This window comes from Nelumbo nucifera, chromosome 5, assembly GCF_055504915.1.
Source record: "Nelumbo nucifera cultivar China Antique chromosome 5, China Antique-T2T, whole genome shotgun sequence".
In the NCBI taxonomy this organism is placed as follows: domain Eukaryota; kingdom Viridiplantae; phylum Streptophyta; class Magnoliopsida; order Proteales; family Nelumbonaceae; genus Nelumbo; species Nelumbo nucifera.
Window position 1 is genome coordinate 76,716,813 of NC_142653.1, and position 19,780 is coordinate 76,736,592.

Sequence of the window (19,780 nt, forward strand, 5' to 3'; positions counted from 1 at the left end):
AAGAAGAGAAGATGGGAGAAGATAAGAGAAAACATTTATGAGAACAGCCAAGCAGAAGTAGGAGGAGCCTCTGAGGTGTGCACCCTGCTCATGTATTTAAATCAATCATAAATTTACATATAAAATGACAACAATAGCCCTGGTTACCTAATAAGCAAAGCAGAATAAACTGAAAATAAAAGTAAAAACAACAAAACAAATCAAACAAAAATATAGCAATTAATGGAGGAAGTGTTTGTATCGAGTTGTGTTGGACACTAACAATTGATGGTTTCTTGAAGGACACTTCCAGTTGACATTTTTCTTTTTCTTCTTGATTATTTAACATAAGTGAAAAGCTAATGTACACAATGAATATCGTTTTTCCTAGAAAATGTTATTAACACAAATAATCTTTTACATTTTTTCTATAGGTTTATTTCAAAGTCAGATTGAAGAAGAAAGAATCAAGAAAGGAAGAAGAGAAGAGTTGTATGGGCGTGTTTGAATGAGAATAACACCCAGAAAAGAGAATATTTATATTAAATGAGTGAAAGGACCATTACGTCCTCTCGTAAAAAAGAAAGTATAGATAAGTTACAATGATCTAGTGTACAAGATACAAAATACAAAATTGCTCTCATAGAGATAATAAGAATAAAAGTAAAAATACAAGATTATCCCTCACCTCTTCTACTCTCCCCCTCAAACTGATGTGGGCATCTATTTGCCCATGAGAAAAGTGTGTCAGGCCCTAGTGATGCAGTAGGGCTAGAACAAACTATCACCAGACAGAAATGAGAGAGCAAGAGAGTGTCTGTGAGAGAGGGAGGAGAAGGGGTGAAGAAAGAGAAATGAGAGAGAAATCCCAAGAAATCACTCCTAAGGGTCCTAGAATCACTCTAGGGTTTGTAGGAATCACTCCATACAACAAACTTGCTCTAAAGAAATCTTCATTCATTCATTCATTCATTCATTAGCTTCCAAAGGAAGTGAATACATCTATTTATATAGAGTGACTTGTGGCCCGGAATACTGTTCACCATAGTTAAAAAATGCCACTCCTTGTCTTGTGCATCAAGAACCACAATAGCTTTCTATCTACTAATGCAAATAAACTGAAAATTGAAAGATAACCCCTAATAAACTAGATGATCAAGATATTATAGCCTAAGCCACACACAGGACTAGTTAAAATGACAAAAATACCCATACTGTCCAAATATACAAAAATACAGAAAATTTAAGAAAATTCCAAATTTGATTCTTCAGCTGCTGCATTACCTATTCATAACTTTAGTGAATAAGTCTGCTAGTTGCAGTCCTAAGGAAAGATGAGGAAGTGTAATGTGACCCACATGGAGAAGGTCCCTAATTAAGTGACAATCAACTTCAATATGCTTCATGTGCTTATGAAAAATTGGTTTGGAAGCATTCTTGATGGCACTTAGATTGTCAACAAATAGGGGGAATAGGAGAGGAGTGATCAATGTGAATATGGTGAAGTAGTTGTTTCATGCCAAACAATTTCATTACACACAAGACATTGCCCTATATTCAGCTTCTATTGAAGATTTAGAGACAGTGGGTTGCTTCTTGCATTTCCAATAGATAACAGAAACACCAAGGAAAACACAACGACCTGTAGTGGATCTCCTAGTATCTGGGAATCTAACCCAATCGACATCAGCATAAGTAGAGATGGGCAGACGATGAGGAGAAAGAGGACAACCCATGAGATAGGGTGCAATAGACATATTTGATGATATGATAGATAGCTAGAAGATGTGGTTGATGGGAAGCAGAAACAAACTGATCAACCACTGGAACTGCATAGGAGATATCAGGGTGAGTCATAGTAAGGCAAATCAAGCTTTTCACTTTTTGATGATAAAGAGTAATGTCCTCAAGAAGGAGTCATCATCCTTGCTGAGTTTTAGATTAATCTCAAAGAGAGTATCAACAAGCTTAGAGTGTAAGATTTGCCAACTTAGCCAGGTATGCCACATATTTGTGCTGGTTGACAAAATAGCCACATGAATTCTGTTGCACTCTAACCCCCAAAAGTATGTCAAATACCTAAGGTCTTTCATCCTAAAGGTTTGGTTCAGATGTCGTTTCAGATTAACAATACCATCTTCATCATCTCTTGTATTGATAATATCGTCCACATATTATAGTAGTGTCACACCTTGTGGATGGTACAAGGTAAAAGGAGAGAAATCTGAAGAACTTTGATGGTATCAGCATCAATTATAATCGTTTAAACCTGGCCTTAGGAGCTTGTTTGAGACCATATAGACACTTCTTCAGGCAGCAAACAACTCCAACAAAAAGTTAAAAAGAATAATATTCAAAACTAGTATTTTATAAAATAATGGAATAAATAATCTATCAAATCCATATTTATATCAAAAGATTATTTGAACCTCAAGAAATTTTTACAAATAAAATATTAATAATAAAATAATTATTTTAGTACTTAAAATTTACAAATTTGCACATGGTATGTATCTTAAAAATTATATATATATATTTTAAATTATTAATTTAAATAACAACATATTTACTATTTACAAAAATAAAAAAATATTTACAAAATATTCAAGAATATAATATTAAATTGAATTTGTCAAACCTACTAATCTACATTTATATCAAAAAATGATTTTTAATTTTAGAAAAATAATAATATTAATAATGGAATAATCATTTTAGTCACTACAAATTTTTAATTTAAATATGATATGTACCTGAGAAGTGAAGTAATATGACCAGTGAATGACCCTAGGTAAATGGTTTTGGAGATGGTGGTATATCTTGTCCAGATTTAAAAGGTGTGCCTCAGGCACACCTAGGTGCTTAGGTGAGGCACATTTTAAGGTATATGCCTTGCCTAGGTCCTAGGTGCTTAGGTGTGTGCCTAGTGCTGGGCCGGGGGCTCTACCTCCAGACCCCCAACCAAGCCCCTTGAGGCAAGCCCAAACGAATCCATGTTAGGGTCTTAAATTCTTAATCCTTACACAAAAATAATTGATTTGTTTGGGCTTGCCTCGAGGGGCTTGGTTCAAAGGCGGCTTGTAGAATCAAGAATGCTAGATGTTTTACATCACATTAGCTATTTGAAGTAATGCAATTGAGGAAACAAAGAGATTGTGGGTTTTACATGCGTGAAAATGTTTTATATGTTTGATTTTATTCTTAAATTTTCATTTTAATGTGATTTACATGTTATATTTATGTGTTTTAATTTTAGATAATAGGTTTTTAAAAACATTTTTTTGAAATTTTAAGTTTGTATTTTTTGAATTTTCTCACATTTTTTTCTATTTTTGTGCCTCTCCAAAAGGCACATGCCTCGGGTGCAAATTCCCCCTTGCACTCTTAAAACACTAATCTCAACAAGAATTGAGATGCCTATATATCTCAATAGGCTACATTGAACTCTCTGTAGAAGGCTATACATAGTGTTTTTCCCCAATTCTTAAGCTTGACCAGGTATGATGAATGTACTGGAGATAGGGTTCTGTTTTGGGAGGATGTTTGGATTGGTGACTCTACCATCAAGGACTGTTTTCCTTCCTTGTAATCCCTCTTTTTAAAAGTGAACCTATTTAGAGTTTTGTTTCTTTTTCTTAGACTTTGGTTTCAGCTGTAATTTGCTCCTTAAAACTCTTGATCCTGTTTACTTGGACCTGTCTAAGCCAGATACTTGCATTTGGACCCCGAACCTGTTGGGATTGTTTTCTTGTGCTTCCTTCTTCTCTATTTGTGCTCGGTCATTGATACTAAACCTTTACCTAGTAAGGATATCTGGTCAAAAGCCATTCCTCCTAAGGTGGGAGCTCTTTGTTGGGAAGTGTCTCTTGGAAAACTAAACACATTGGGCAACTTGCAAAAAAAGACATTGACTTAGTATCTCGCCCTAACTGGTGTATCCTCTGTAAAGTCAATGAAAAAAACTGCTACCATTTACTAAACTCGTTCCCTTTTGTTGTAGGTCTTTGCAGAAGCTTTTTGGTCTTTTTGGTTGCAGGTGGATAGTGCCAATATAGATAAGCAGTCTTTTTGACCCTATTACCTTCAGGTGACCGAAGAAAAGATGTAGAGTCTTGTGGAGGTGCACAAGGGATGCTTTGGTTTGAATCATTTGGGAGGAAAGAAATGCTAGAACTTTTAACGCGGTGCAGTGGAGGCATCCTGAAGAAAGTGTCATCAAGCTAAACATTGGTGGTAGTAGTCTAGGCAATGGAGGGCCATTTAGCATTGGGGGAATTTTCAGAAATTCTGGGAGTCAAATTGTTGCCTTATTCTCTGGCCCTATTGGAGAGGGGACTCAGTTAACGTGGAAGTCTAAGCAATGCTACCAGGAGCAAAGATTGCTAAAGAATTGAACATTGAACACTTGTTAACTTCGGTCATTCGAAGATGATATTGGGTGGCTGAAAAAACAAGAGACAATGACTTGGTCCTATAGGGGGTCTTTGAGAAATGAGAAGGTTTGAATAGCTAACCACAAACATATCAGTCAAGCTTCAATGGGAAAGGAGATTGACAAATGCAATGGAAGATGCCCTAGCTAGAAAAGGGCTTCATAGTAATAAACTATTTTGTAGTCAATGTAATTTTTTTACTTTTGGAGGTTGCATCTTGCACCTTTCTGTTGGGAAGCATTCACTGTGTATCCTTTGATTGATTCTTAATAAAATTTTCTATTACTTGTCAAAAAAAAGCCTAGTCGCGTCTTGATGTAGCTTAGAAGAGGATGTAGATCTCCAAGAGGAATAGACGATGTACCGACAGCGTGAAACTATGCAATACAAATATAGATGGAGCCGTCAATTTAACTATGACAGAAGGATGATGAAATACAAATACAAAGCATATACAATGTTTTTGTGTGTTGATTGGGTGGAAGATTCACAAAGCATATATAATCAAAGACATGAAGCATAGAGAAGTCAGAAGGATGATGAAACAATGATTGATGATGAGTGGTGTTACCAAGAACAGATGAAGGAAGAAGGTTTATGAGATACATAGCACTGTTGGTCCCCTCACAAAACTCAGAATATGCCTACTTTTGTGTTCAGTCACCCCGTTTTGTTGGGGAGTACCAGGGCAAGATTTTGGAAACCGCTAGTTGAGAGGTTCGCAAAGGAGTAGCACTGTGGAAAGGAATTATATTTCAGTCGGTGGGGGAATAACTTTGATTAGGGCAACTTTGGTTAACCCACCTATACACTTCCTTTCCACCTTTCAGATTCCAACTAGTAGCTGGTCAATTACAGAAGATCATGAGGGATTTCCTGTGGGAGCTAGAGGACGAGAAGAGGGATCATTTAGTGAAATGGGAGCAATTTAGTAAACCTAAGAAGCAGGGAGGGCTTGGAATAGGGAACCTAATTTGCAGAAATACAGCACTTTTAGGAAAATGGTTATGGTAGTTACTACTGGAATGGGACATGCTTTGGCACAAGGTAACTGCAAGCATTCATGGGATATTGAACAATGGATGGGATGCAAAGATGGCCCCTTTTCCGACCTCATTTTTTGCTTGGAAATTAGTACATGAGGTATATCCAACTTTTATTAGCTTCACTAGATTTGATGTGGGATGGGGACCCAAGTACTGTTTTGTGAAGATCTTTGGTTGGCCGAAACTCCCCTTAAGTTTGCTTTTCCTAGAATTTAATCCTTGTATAACTATAAACTACAACCTGTCTTCAGATTTGTTACCTTTCCTCCTTCTGGGGTAAATTGGGAATTTGGTTATAGAAGGGGATTGAGGGATAGTGAGAGTGAAGCCCTCATTCAACTTTTGTATAAACTTCGTTTAGATTTTTTGGACTAGTCAGTGGAGGACACTACAGTTTAGTCTTGTACTCCCAATGGTGTTTTTACTTGTGCCTCTTGCAATGCCCTTATGCTGTCTAATACTTTGGGGGAGAATTTCCCGGTAAAAGATATTTGGAACAAGCCTATCCCACCCAACATTTCATACATCCTTCTATCCTTTAGAGGTTCTCCATCAGTAGTAGTCAACTTGTGGTTCTCTGATAGGCCCCCAATTAACTTTACATATGCCAAGAAGAGGAAAGGTCAGCTTTCGGCCAAGGGGGGAAATAATTGAACATGGGGGCAATTATAGCTGGAAGAAATAAGGAGAGTCTTGAGGCATTTATAGCTATGTCAGTTAGGAATAAGAAGAGTGGGCATTTATAACTTGGCTGGTTGGGCATTTATAGAGGGAATTAGTTATGCTGTGCGAAGAGTATAAGAGGGGGCTTTGGGGGATGGGGGAAGGCATGCTTTTTGTTGAGTGAAGAATACTGTGAGTGATTGGGAGAGCCGGCGGTCTCTCGAAGAACCGACCAACTGTTAATGTTCTTCTTTTCTTTTGAATGAATACCAGTTTCTTTTGTTGATGTTCGAGTTGTGTGAATTCTGCTGTGAGTTTGAGAATCGTGTGTAAAGTTTCTGGGACATAACAGTGGTATCAGAGCCCGTCTTTCCTCGGCCATGGGGACAACTAAGGAAGTAGCATCGCAGGTGGAGGGTTTCGAAGAACGCTTGACTTCTCTGCATTCTGAATTTCGTGTGGAGATGGATGGCTTACGCAATGAGATTTAGCGACTCGATCCAGAAAAGGTAGCAGCTGGACTTTCAAAGATCTCGTCTCTGGAAGGAGGCGTTCAAGATCTGGTAAGACGTTTTGATCTGTTGCTTCAGCAACAGACCTATTTAGCTCCTTTGTCTACGATTGACATTGCTCCTCCTTTAGTCGCATCGAGTCGTGCGGCTGACAAAGGGAAGAGTGCAGCTTTTCCGACGTCTTCTTCGATGTCAGTGTTGGAACATGCTTCTGATTCACTTCCTCGGAAGTTGGAGTTACCTATTTTTTATGGGGAAAATCCAGACGGCTGGCTTTTTCGCGCGGAGCGCTATTTTGAGATTAATGGCTTGCTTTCGGCAGAGCGTTTGTGTGCGGCCGTGGTCTGTTTAGAGGGTGATGCATTGGCGTGGTATTACTAGGAAGATGGTTGGCGACCTTTTCGTAGTTGGGCAGAATTCAAGGAGCTCCTCCTTGAACGTTTTCGATCAACTAAGGAGGGAAATTTACAGGAGCAGTTTTTATCGTTACATGAATCCACTACTATTAAGGAATATCGTTGCCAATTCGAGGTGCTCTCCGCCCCTTTACGTGACCTGCCGGAATCAGTCCTTGAAGCAGCCTTTGTTAATGGGTTGTACCCAGATATCCAAGCCAAACTCTGACAGATGGAACCCGTTGGGTTGATCAGGAAATGGTTGTGGCCCAGAAAATTGAGAAGAATCAGGCCTTATGGGCTTATCAATCAGGTCTATTTCCTCGTGGGCCCACAACATCCCCCTCTGGAACTCACTTTAATTCACGGGTTTCACAAGTGACTACTTCTGATGTCACCCGACCTGCACGTGCCGCGGTTCCTCCTTCATCGGTCCCTATTAGTAAGGCCCCACCACCTGCTTTCAAAAAAATGACCGATAAAGAGATGCAGCAGAAACGTGCGAAGGGTCTATGCTTCCGTTGCGACGAGAAATACAGTCCGGGACATCGTTGTGCTCAGAAATCACTTCAGGTTTTATGGGTTCAAGATGATGTGGAGGAAATTACTTCTGATGCATCTAATTTGGACAACACTTTCGGGGACACTGAAATTTCTCCAGCTCCAGATTCAGCCGTGCTTTGTGTTTCATCTCTTGTAGGCTTGTGTGCGGCTAAATCTCTTAAGGTACGTGGACGCATTTTGTCACGTGAGGTGGTCATATTGGTAGACTCGGGTGCATCCCACAATTTTATCTCCGAAGCTTTAGTGGAAGAATTGAAATTACCCCGCACTCCTACACACAAGTTTGGAGTTCAGATGGGGAATGGCGATGAGGTGAGAACTTTTGGAGTCTGCCATCAGGTTTGCCTCAACTTACCCGAATTGGATGTCATTGCTGATTTCTTTCCTTTAAAGTTGGGCTCTACAGATGTCATTCTTGGTTTTCCTTGGTTAGCATCCCTCGGGGACTCAGTGATGAATTGGGGTAACATGTCTATGAAGCGGAGATCACCTTCGTTATCATGGTAAATTAGTTCTGCCGGCTTCTTCCCCATTTATCCCCCTCTTACTTAAAGAGTTTCATTATGGCGTTGTGGGAGGTCACGCAGGTATCCGCCGGACATATTGGCGAATAGCAGCTGAATTTTACTGGCGGGGGATAAAGCATTCTGTCTAGGAGTTTGTGCAGGCCTGTGATGTGTGTCAATGTAGTAAACATGAAGCCATGTCTCCTGCTGGCCTTTTACAACCTTTACCCGTTCCTAAACAGATCTAGGAGGATATTGCTATGGACTTTATTGAGGCTCTTTCTAAGTCAAAGGGATTTGATACAATTATGGTGGTGGTCGATCGTCTCTCCAAGTATGCCCATTTTATTCCTCTCAATCATCCTTTCTCAGCTCTCACAGTTGCTCAAGCCTTCTTACACAACATAGTCCGTTTACATGGCATCCCCCGATCAATTGTGTCTGATCGTGATAAAGTCTTTATGAGTTTCTTTTGGCGCGAGCTTTTTACCTTGCAAGGTTCAGAATTGCGTCGTAGTTCAGCTTACCATCCTTAGATGGATGGATAGTCGGAGGTGGTTAATCGCTGTTTAGAGACTTATTTGCGATGCTTTGTGGCTGATTCCCCCTCCCGCTAGTCTTCTTGGTTATCATGGGCAGAATACAGCTATAATACCTCTTTTCACACTGCCGCTGGCATGACACCTTTCAAGGTGGTTTATGGGCGTGATCCTCCATTAATCCGCTATGAGCTTGGCTCTACGGCTAATGCTGATGTTGAAACTGTTCTCCTTCAGCGAGACGCTATACTTAGGGAGCTGCATGCTCATCTACACCGTGCACAACAAAATGTGAAAGACTCGACTGATGCGAACCGACATGATGTGAATTTTGATGTTGGGGATTTGGTGTATGTGCGAGTGCGACCTTATCGCCAGCAGTCTCTAGCTCACCGAGTCAATGAAAAGCTTGCTCCTCGTTTTTATGGACCATTTGCTATGGTGGAAAGAATTGGCGTTGTCGCTTATAAACCTCAACTTCCTCCTGATGCAAGGATTCACCCAGTTTTTCATGTCTCGCAACTCAAGAAGGCGATTGGCAATCATATCTCTTATCCCGTGATTCCATCCACTATGCCTGGAGTTACTGGTTCGGAAGTGCTTATCCATTGGCAGGACCTGCCTGATTTTGAAGACTCGTGGAAGCCTTTTGACTTACTTCGGGACCAATTTCCTCATTTTAACCTTGAGGACAAGGTTAGACTTTGGGCGGCGGGTAATGATAGGCCCCCAATTAACTTTACGTATGCCAGGAAGAGGAAAGGTCAGCTTTCGGCCAAGGGGGGAAATAATTGAACATGGGGGCAATTATAGCTGGAGGGAATAAGGAGAGTCTTGAGGCATTTATAGCTATGTCAGTTAGGAATAAGAAGAGTGTGGACATTTATAACTTGGCCGGCTGGGCATTTATAGAGGGAATCAGTTATGCTGTGAGAAGAGTATAAGAGGGGGCTTTGGGGGATGGGGGAAGGCATGCTTTTTGTTGAGTGAAGAATACTGTGAGTGATTGGGAGAGCTGGCGGTCTCTCGAAGAACCGACAAACTGTTAATGTTCTTCTTTTCTTCTGAACGAATACCAGTTTCTTTTGTTGATGTTCGAGTTGTGTGAATTCTGCTGTGAGTCTGAGAATCGTGTGTGTTTCTGGTACATAACATTCTCATAAATTGGTCCATTTGCTGGTTTAACTCCCATTTGCCTATTCACTTCAAGTAGCAAGTACATATTTTCCTTGTAAGTTGTAATATAACAATGCCATGTTTAGACCTGGTAACTTTAGTTTCTACAATGTATCGAGAAGTTCACCTAACTCCTTTATTTCAGCTGGATAGGCCATATATTCAATCCACTAATCCATACCATCCCTAAACACCATCATTTATTTGTGTTTTTTATAAATTAGCTGTTGAAGGTTCCACTGTAGTAAAATTTAACTTCTCAAAAAAAAGAAGGCTTTATTCAAACAATGTGGAAAATGGGTTTGGGCTCAATTTTTACCTATTTATAGTGGATAATAAGAGTTATGTGGGGCCATCTTAGGCCACAAACTAATTTTCCAAGTGGAGGCTTCCATGGTCATTCAGCTGTCCACTAAACAATCCAACTAGCAGACCTGCTCTGATATTTATTATGGCATCACGTCATGTATTATATTACTGTCTTCACTTAAAATTTAGGCTTCTAATTTTACAGAATTGGTGGAATGAATTTCAGAACCTTTGTGTGGTCCTCCTATATTTATTCTCAAAATATTTATTTCCAAAGTTTCTGGTTGCTGTTTTCCTCTAACTATTGTTACTTGTAAAATAGGTTAGAATAAGGAAAAGGCTCTCAAGAAGTATTCTATTTGAACGAGCCAAAGTATTGAATGATCATCAACCTGATAATGTATTTTGTGGATTTAAACCAATTGCATCTACGTCTGATTTGTGAGTATTTTTTTCACCTAATTATATTGCATTAATCTACAGTTAAACCTCTGTTTTCTTCAAAAATGTTCTGGGATGATAAGTACTAATGATTCTATATGCATGTGTTGGCACAAAAAGCAATGATATACTTGTTCCTTCCACCTCCCTAGAGATGTACAGTGGCAATCTTTTTAATGATGGCTTTTATTTTCTTTTCATTTTATGTCATTGTTTGGGCAAAACAATAACAGACCAAATGATGGAACATTAGTATCAGCCAACCCTCCTTGTAATATTAGTAATGCAAGACTGGCATAAAACTAAGTTGACTTCTGTATGTGGAAGTTAGGACAAGATTCAGATTTATGTTGCTGAAATTGTGTCCATAGTACATTTCAGAAGAAAGGTTGACAGCAGTTATTCTGTTGTGATCTAGTTTATTTCTCATCATTTGTTTCCTTTTCATTTAAGAGTGCTGGTTGTATAGTGTGTCAAGTGAAGAAGTCAGGCAGCATTTTGATGTGATAGTAATGATAAAAGACTGAACATAATGGCCTCTCGTGATTACTTGAAAAATAAGAAGCCTGTAGTTGGCTCAATCAGGTATAGTGAATGCCCAAAATATGACATGGATGTGGAATGGTATGGAGCCTAAAATAAGTGTTAAATCTCATGTTTCTGGAAACAACAATGGAGATATGTGATCATGTTCAAAAGCTGCAATCTGGTCAAGATAAGATTCACAGGGTTAAACTCTAGTTGATGTTTGAGTACAGCAGCAGCAGAGGTAACATCTTGATGTGAAATGATTTCTTTTTGCATAGAGTTCAGAACATGAATCTGTTTATGCTCAAATCCTGGGGAGTTTATCTCCCCTCTCGTCCCAAGGTTTTTGCTCATTTGTGGAGGGTTACTATGGGATCTATTGGAGGCAGTTACATTATGGACTTAGTTCATGTTTGGGAGTGCTTATGTTAAAAATAAGTGCTTATTTGAATAAGCACTTATTTGCATTTGGGACCCATCTTTTTCAAGTGCTTATTTTAAAAAGCAGGCACTTATTTAATATTGGGCATTTGGTGGTCTTTTTCTCCAATAAGTACTTAAGCAAGCACTTTTTCAAGTGCTTTTATGTCTTCGTTTTTATGTCCCTCTCCTTTCTTCAACTGGGGATATTGGTAGTTGGCAGGAGTCAGTATAAGAGTGCTGGAGCCGTGGAGAACTGGAGCAAGAAATGAAAGAGAAGGTTTCTGCATGCCTGAAGTCTCCTGCTCTTCCAATCTTTTCCCGCGAAAATTCCGAATGAAATGGAAAATTAGAGCTGCAGAGAATCCCCATGGCTGAAATTTCACATCGCATACTTGGCTTACTAAAAAAAATCTTAAAGAAATGCAAAATCTATTAAACCCAAAATAGACCAGAAGCAGGGACAAATAAAGATTGCCTAAACAAAAAGGGATTAACCATATAAATAATGAAGGAGAGAAGAAAACCTCAAGGGCTGCTTCTCGCAGTCTGGAATTTTACCTGTGAAGTGAAGAGCAGCTGGTCTATTCAGCAACGATGTTTCCGAATCTGATCGCCTCTAACTATTTTGGTTAGACAAAGTGACAGAATAAGAGACAACGGAAATCCACTGGAAGCTGAAGCCAAAGACCACTGATTTTGTTGAAATCGCACCCGTTGAAATCACAACTGAACCAGTCTCACATAGACCACTAATTCTGCCAGCACGGAAGCCTCAATGGAAAGTTCGTTTACAAGAGAATTCAAAGAATACTGATCTGGCTAGGATCATTTGGTGAAGTGAGGTTTTATTGTCAGGTTCATTTGATCTAAAAGCCTCTCAGCCAGTTTTGGGATTGTATATTCAATCCAGCTATTTTCCTTTTTTTTATATTTTGTGGAGTGGGGTGGGGTGAAATTCGGATTTCGTCCTGGCCATCTCGAGGCTATCAAAGACGAAAACATGCAAAGGAGCGTCAAGCTGGATGCCACCATTCTGGTCGCTGGATGCCACCATTCTGGTGATTCTCAAGCAGCATGTCACCGTTCTGGTCTGAGAAGTCACTGGGACAATTCTGACAGAAAAAAAAATTGAATTAAGTGCTCATTGTATAAGCACTTAAAAAAGCCTGGAAATTTGGGCATAAAAAATAAGTGTGTGCTTATTTTTAAAATAAGCACTTATTTTGGGCTTATTTCCCAAACACCAATAAGTGCTTAATGGTGTGGTCCTGGCCCAAATAAGCTCTTATTTTTAAGCACTCCCAAACATAGCCTTAGAGGAAGAGGCAGAAACAGATTGGGTTTACCCATTGGTCATGGAGTTGTAGGTGAAGAGTCAAGGGAAGTGGTGGAAGAGGTGGACTTGGACCTCAAAAGTGCACATATTGTGAATTTGACAGCTGTGATCTGTTAAAAGTTCATAGAGTACTTATAATGGCCAAAGATAAATTCTGGAACTTGAAAAATGAGAAGCCTATAGTTGGCTCGACTAGGTATTGTGAATGGGAGCAAGATAATGGCTGTGGATTGGTATGGATCCTAGAATAAGTGTTATCTCATGTTTCTGGACACAGGAATGCAGATATGTGATCATGTTCAAAGGCTGTAATCTGGTGAAGATAACATTAAGAGGGTTCAACTCTTCCAGGAGTATTTTACATTACTGCAGGGTAATTGGAGCATTGAGGAGTACGATATTAGTTTGAGAAACCTTCGTAATGAGCTTAATATATACCAATCATTGACACATGATGTTAAGAGTACAGCAGCAGCAGAGGTAACATCGTAATGTTGAATGATTTCCTTTTGCATAGAGATTAGATGAACCTGTTCACACTAAAATCGTGGGGAGTTCATCCAGAGTTTTTTTTTTCATTTGTGTAGTCTTGCTATAGTATCTATGGAGACGGTTACTACCTCTGATAGATCTACATTAGCTGTAGGAGGAGGAGGATGTGGAAGTTGAGTTGCTGGTTGTGGACTTTGAGGAAGAGGCAGAAATGGGGGTATACCCATGGTCATGGAGGTGGTGTAGGTGATAGAGTTAAGGGGAGGTTTGGAAGAGGTGGACCTGGACCTCCAAAGCACATATTGCAAGCTTGACAGCTGTAATCCGTTATAACCTACTAGAGAAACAGTGTTCCAAGTGAAAAGAAGAGAGGTGACTGCTAGTAGAGAAGAAGAGGAACTTCCAAGCTCCTGTTCAGTTGAGACTTGGAATCAATAGTGTTGAGAGAATGAGTGGAAACTTTACCCCTATCTGATGGCAAAGAATAAGTGTAAAATAGGGAGGCAATACTAGTATGTGATCTCATGCATCTGAATCTATAATCCAAGAAATGCACCTAAATCTATAAGCAGAAGTCTGAGTAGTTGATGTAGTAGATGATGTGGCTATGGATGCCAAAGCAGGACGAAAGCTTGCAATACCATTCTCAATCTCTGAAATATATCTGCTACAAGGTTCAAAATATCGATACAGCCCAATACGTCAGTAGGGGCATATCAGACTGTATCAGGGCTCGCTCCCCTATTTTTTTAGTTTTTTTAAACCTGGTTCAGAAGGGTCGGTTTAAGGCCTGTTTACTCCGAAACACCCCCTGTAGGAGCATACCGGGAAGCCCCTGATATGATACGTATCGGCTGATACGGCCCAATGCATATCTAAATTTTGAACCTTGATCTGCTATACTTATCAATCTCAGCTTTAGCAGCAGCAAAAGACTTCATCACTAGATGTGGAAAAATAGGCAGAGAGGACTAGTAGCTACTCGTTCTATAGTAGTAAAACCCATAGCACTTCCCTTCTACCACCTGCCTTCTTGAACCTCTCTGGGACCAAATGAGGGTGCAACTTCCAATTGTTATCTTGTTATATTTAGTGCAGACAAGGCTAACTAGACATTGAACAGCATACTGTCTGCATATGTGTTCAAGTTTCACGTCCACACATCATAGAAATCTTCCCCAAGATTTCCACTGACCATAGGTGAAATGAAAGACCAAAAAGTTTCACTTCAACACTCTCACTGGAATGAAATAACTTCCATTTACATGCTGGACACCACCTGGTTATTAACAGTAGACCTGCTGTTGACTCCACAGCCCTTGCTGTGATGTCCAATATGGGCTTCTTCTGATCAAAGGGTGTTTTTTTTTTCTTTTGATAATTGTTTTGATCAAAGGGTGTTATCACCAAAGTTCCTTTTTGGGTGGACTTCCTAATAATTTTGCAACCTTGTCCCATTCATTTACCTCTTTCTTTGCTCTGGTGAGAATTCTCTGTTTCCACCTAACCTTCACACCATTTAGCACTATTTTCAGTCTTACTGTGTCATGGACATGTCTGTGTCAACCCCCTTCTCTTCTTTATCATTCTCTCTGAAGCTTCTTCATTCTTGGCTTACTTCTTGTTCTTGCATGTCCATCTCCTTTTGTATGTAACCCTGGAAGACTGTTGAAACAGAACACCCTGTAGCTCTCCTTCCTTTAAGGAAGTAAACCAATTGCTTCTTCCCTTCACTGAAGTATTAATAAATTCCAGTGAAAGACTCTCTTTCATTAATTCTCTGTGCAACATAGTACCTTTTCCCTTTCATTGTAGTATTATTCCATTCTAGATTCCTCTTCGTATGGATTATTCCCTCTAGAAATCCTTTAAACCAAGGAACTGTGTCTCCCACTAACTGCACAGATGCTTTCTTCAGTTCCCTAATCTTCAGAGTTGGGACTCCTGTCATTGTGATTTCCTCAAAAGTAAAGTTCTTGGCCTCTACATTGCGAGTCCTCCATCTGGTTGCCATAAGGAATCTTTCCTCATTCATCCATATTATAGACAAATTGTGATATGAAATTCTGCAGATTCTTGGTCCCAAGGCCCTGGTACAATGATAGAACCTTCCAGTTGGAAATTCCACTTAGTTCATAACTTTGATATCTATCAACTATTTACAGCTAAATTAGGGCATAAACCCCTTTTCTCATGCCTTAGAGCTTGTTGTGCATTTTGTGTTTATTGCATTTTTATACCTCCTGTCAGTCAAATACCTCTGTTCTGATCCTTGGGTAAATGGAAATGCACAATATGTTTACATAACTGAAATTTCTCATAGTTTTCTCACTGTTTATTGTTATTCCCTTCCATGTATTTTGAATACTTGTTATTATGTTTAGCTACAGTCATATTATGCTTTAAGGCTCTCCAGTGATATTTTTTAATGTATTATTTACTCTTTTGAAATATGTGATGGTTTCTATAGGTTAAAAGCTGCTAGAGCTAAGAAATCACTCCAAAAAAAGGCAGCTCGGAAAGAGGAAAAGAAAGCTGCAATTCTGGCTGCTGGGCTGGATTGGCAGAGTGATGATTCAGATGATGAATTCCCAGTAATCCAATAATTCACAAAACCATTTCTGTTTCACTTTTTAAAAAGTTATTTATTGATGCAATGCATGTTTTTGTGATTTCCTTGATTTCTTTAGCAGCAAGCATTAAGAGAGCCACCGTTGCCGAAACTCTTGAGGGATGAGGAGCATTATCGGCTTATTGTAGATGTCAGTATTATTGTTGTTTTTTTATTCTCGTTTTGGATTTTTTGTATAATCTTTTAACATTTGGCATTTTTTTATTTTGTATAATCTTTGACTAGTTTGAACTTGTAATTATTCAACTGACTTTGTGTCTTACCTTAGTGTTTCAGCTTTTCCATTAGTCCGACTAATTTCTGTGCTTCATTGTATGTTTTTGATAGCTTTGTAAGGCATTAGCAACCTTGCGAAGATATTGGGAGGCACTAGAGATCATCAACCACACCTTGAAATTAGCATACAACATGCTATCCATTGAGAAGAAGGAGGAGCTTCGTTCACTTGGGGCTCGTAAGTTTTGAACTTAGACATAAATAGTTTTGTTCTATTTACCTATTAGGATATGGAATGGTGTTATTACTTGTTATAGTGGTAGAAGCTTGGGATGATAATCATGAGATTGAGGATTGAATTCTGAGAGTGGCCACTTGTGCAAAACAGTGTCAGTTAGGTCTGTATTCCAGTCTACCCCTCCTCTGACCCCAGATAGCCAGGACCAACATTGGGTAATGGCCTTTTACATTTTTATGGATATGGAAATTACTTTTTATTGAGTGTCAATTTGAAATATATTTTTGTTTTATCTAGGAAATCTGGTCAACCCCAAATAGTTGGGACTTGGGATTAAGGCTGAGTTGAATTGAGTTTCATTTGGAAAATTGTCTTCTAAAAGGAATTTGAAAACATTCTCTATTTGTACTCTGTTTATTAGAGACACATGATGGGATGTCTCCAGATATGTTAAATAAGTATTATTTCTGCTATTCTGCAGAAGTAGCATACAACACCAGGAATCCAACACATGGATATGATTGTGCACGATACATTGTACAAGAGCATCCTTACAGTTTGGGTGCCTGGAACTGCTATTACAAAGTAATTTCAAGGTATTTGAAACTGATGTTATGAACATAGCATAAATGATATTCCCTTTATAATGTGATAATTTTATCTACTTTTGTAATTTATCATCTTCATGGTATTTGTTACTGATTACTAGCAAAAAAAGTAGACTGCAACAGGCATGATGTTCCTCCTGCTTAAATAATATCACATATTATGTTAAAAGAACTGTAAAATCCCTATATAGTTGGGATAAGACATGGAGGATGATGATTTGTTTGTATTCTGATTCATGAAGAAGAAGAAGAGAGATTGAGAATAGGGTGGCAGCTTCTAACCAGCCCTTCAAAGTTCAAACTGATATTTATATTAAGGCAACAATAAGACAAGATTACAACTTTACCCTCCCCCCAATTCCCAATTCCTTTAGGAGTATCCTGATCCAAAGAAGTTCGGCAACTCCATGTGCCATTGCCTGGTATTCAGCTTCAACACTTGATCGAGCCACCACAGTTTGTTTCGGGTTACATGATTTCCACCCATAAATGTGCAATATCCAGTTGTAAACCTCCAGTCTCCAGGAGATCCAACCCAATCAGCATCAGTATAAACTTCTACATTTCGTTTATCATGCTTCTTAAATAACAACCCTTTTCTTGGACATGTCTTCAAGTACCTTAGTATTCTTTCTACTACCTTCATGTGTATAACTTACGGAGCATGCATAAATTGGCTAACAATATGGACAACATAAGCAATATCAAGTCTAGTCAAAGATAGGTAGAGAAGTTTACCCAAAAATCGTCGATATCTTTCCTTGTCTAGGTAAAGGTCCTCATCCTTTTCCTATAATCCATGGTTTTGTTCTATAGGGGTCTCAATTGGCCTACTACCTAATTTCCCTCTCTCCTTCAAGAGGTCCAAGGCATACTTCCTTTGACAAATATAAATTCTTTCTCTAGACCTAGCCACCTCTATTCCTAGGAACCTTAGAGGTCACAAGTCCGTTCTTAGTAAAAATTGCAAAACTCCAATCTGATTTGTAACATGTGAAAGAAAAGTAAAGGAAAATAGAATTCTATAGAGAAGAGAAAAGGAGAGAAATAGAAAAGAATGAAAGAAACCCAAAAAACTATTCTAGCCATCCCTTTCATTAACTTATAAACTCATCCAAAAAAAGGCTACAATGACAAGTATACCCTTAGTAAGTCGGCTACTACTAAAAGCATATAAAAGACTCTTGCAGGTATCTGCCAGGGATAAGAGGATCCGAACTGAACTCATCTTGGCGATCGGTGCAAAGGTCTCCAAGTAGTCTATCCCGAAATTCTAAGTGTACCCTTTTGCAACCAGCCTTGCCTTGTACCTTTCTATACTTCCACCAACCCTGTACTTCATTGTGTAAGCCCATCTACATCCAACTGCCCCTTTGCCACTAGGTAAATCCACCAAATTTTTAAACAATGCTTTCATTTCCTCCATCATTGTTGTCTTCCACTCAAGTTTGGAGAGAGCCTCACTAACACTCTTGGGTATAAACAAAGTCAAGGGAGGAAAGGAAGGCCCGGTAGGAGGGAGATAGCCTATTGTAGGAAATGTGATGTGAGATGCAATGGGTTGTACACTTTCTCTTCCCCTTTTAGAGTGCAATAGGAAGGTCTAGGTCATCTACAATGGTGTTAGGGATAGGGGTAATAGTATCAATAGTAACTGAACCATCAGAGGGAGCAAGAGGCATACCTGGGTTTATGTAAATCGACCTGGAATCTCTAATGAGCTGATAGGGAGTAGTGTGGGTTCCTCTGTTGTGGAATAAACCTCCTTGTGTAAAAAAAAAATGAGAGGAATGACGTAATGGAGCTAGCAAAGTGGATGGTGGAGCAAGTGGGTCAGACACTGGAGTGAACGATAGGGCTGGAACTGGAAGTGGTGTAGATTGTTACCGTGATCCTAGAGTCTGGTTCAATAGGTCTATGTACTCTTCTGGACTTGGTACTGGGACTACATATTCACAGGATGGCGTAGAGAGAGATGTAGGTTGAATTGAAGACAATTTTCAACTTCAATTTTTAGAGGTTGAAGAGGCTAGAGGAGTTAGGGGCAAAACAAAAAGGATGTAGGTTGAATTAGTAAGAAATTATTTAAGGGGGGTTCATAATTTAACAATGGATTTGGCACTTAACTGAACAGAATGGTAATACAGGATTCATGTTGCTGACCATATAATTGGGACAAGGCTTAGATGATGATGAAATACTTGGCAGTGGCATGTTGCCATCTTTATCTTGTAACTTTTCTCAAAATGCTTCTTAAATTATTAAATAATTTCAATGAGCTATTATGATTGTGCAAAATAATGATTTTAACTTCTAAGTATCTTACTGTTTTTGCAGGATGGAGAATAGGTTTTCAAGGCATGCAAAATTTTTACGTAGAATGCGATCAAAGCACAAAGATTGTGTGCCTCCCATGCTCATCTCTGGACATCAGCTTACCATGGTTAGCCAGCATCAAGCAGCTGCAAGAGAATACCTAGAAGCTTACAAACTGCAGCCAGATAGTCCCTTGATCAACCTCTGTGTGGGTATGAGATGATGTGTCCATTCTTCTTTTTTGAATGGATTGGTGCTTCTATTCCATGTTATTTTGAATAATGGATCTTATTCTTTTCTTTTTCTTTATTTCAGGAACTGCTTTAATCAACTTAGCCCTTGGGTTACGACTTCAGAACAAGCATCAATGTCTGGTACAAGGTTTTGCATTTCTTCATAACAATCTGCGACTTTGTGAAAACAGCCAG

General features: G+C 39.1%; 1 protein-coding gene across 3 annotated transcripts in view; it reads left to right on the plus strand.

The window, feature by feature from the left end:
- LOC104593928 (tetratricopeptide repeat (TPR)-containing protein) overlaps window positions 1-19,780 on the plus strand; it is a 106,861-nt gene that overhangs the window by 83,030 nt on the left and 4,051 nt on the right. Inside the window, exons 11-17 of one of the 3 annotated variants that reach the window (XM_010254026.3) lie at window positions 10,445-10,563; window positions 15,813-15,936; window positions 16,033-16,104; window positions 16,302-16,428; window positions 16,910-17,024; window positions 19,374-19,564; window positions 19,668-19,780. In XM_010254026.3, coding sequence (XP_010252328.1) covers window positions 10,445-10,563; window positions 15,813-15,936; window positions 16,033-16,104; window positions 16,302-16,428; window positions 16,910-17,024; window positions 19,374-19,564; window positions 19,668-19,780 — 861 coding nt within the window. The remainder of the gene's footprint in view (window positions 1-10,444; window positions 10,564-15,812; window positions 15,937-16,032; window positions 16,105-16,301; window positions 16,429-16,909; window positions 17,025-19,373; window positions 19,565-19,667) is intronic. The other 2 variants (XM_010254027.3, XR_016076189.1) reach the window with 2 other exon arrangements.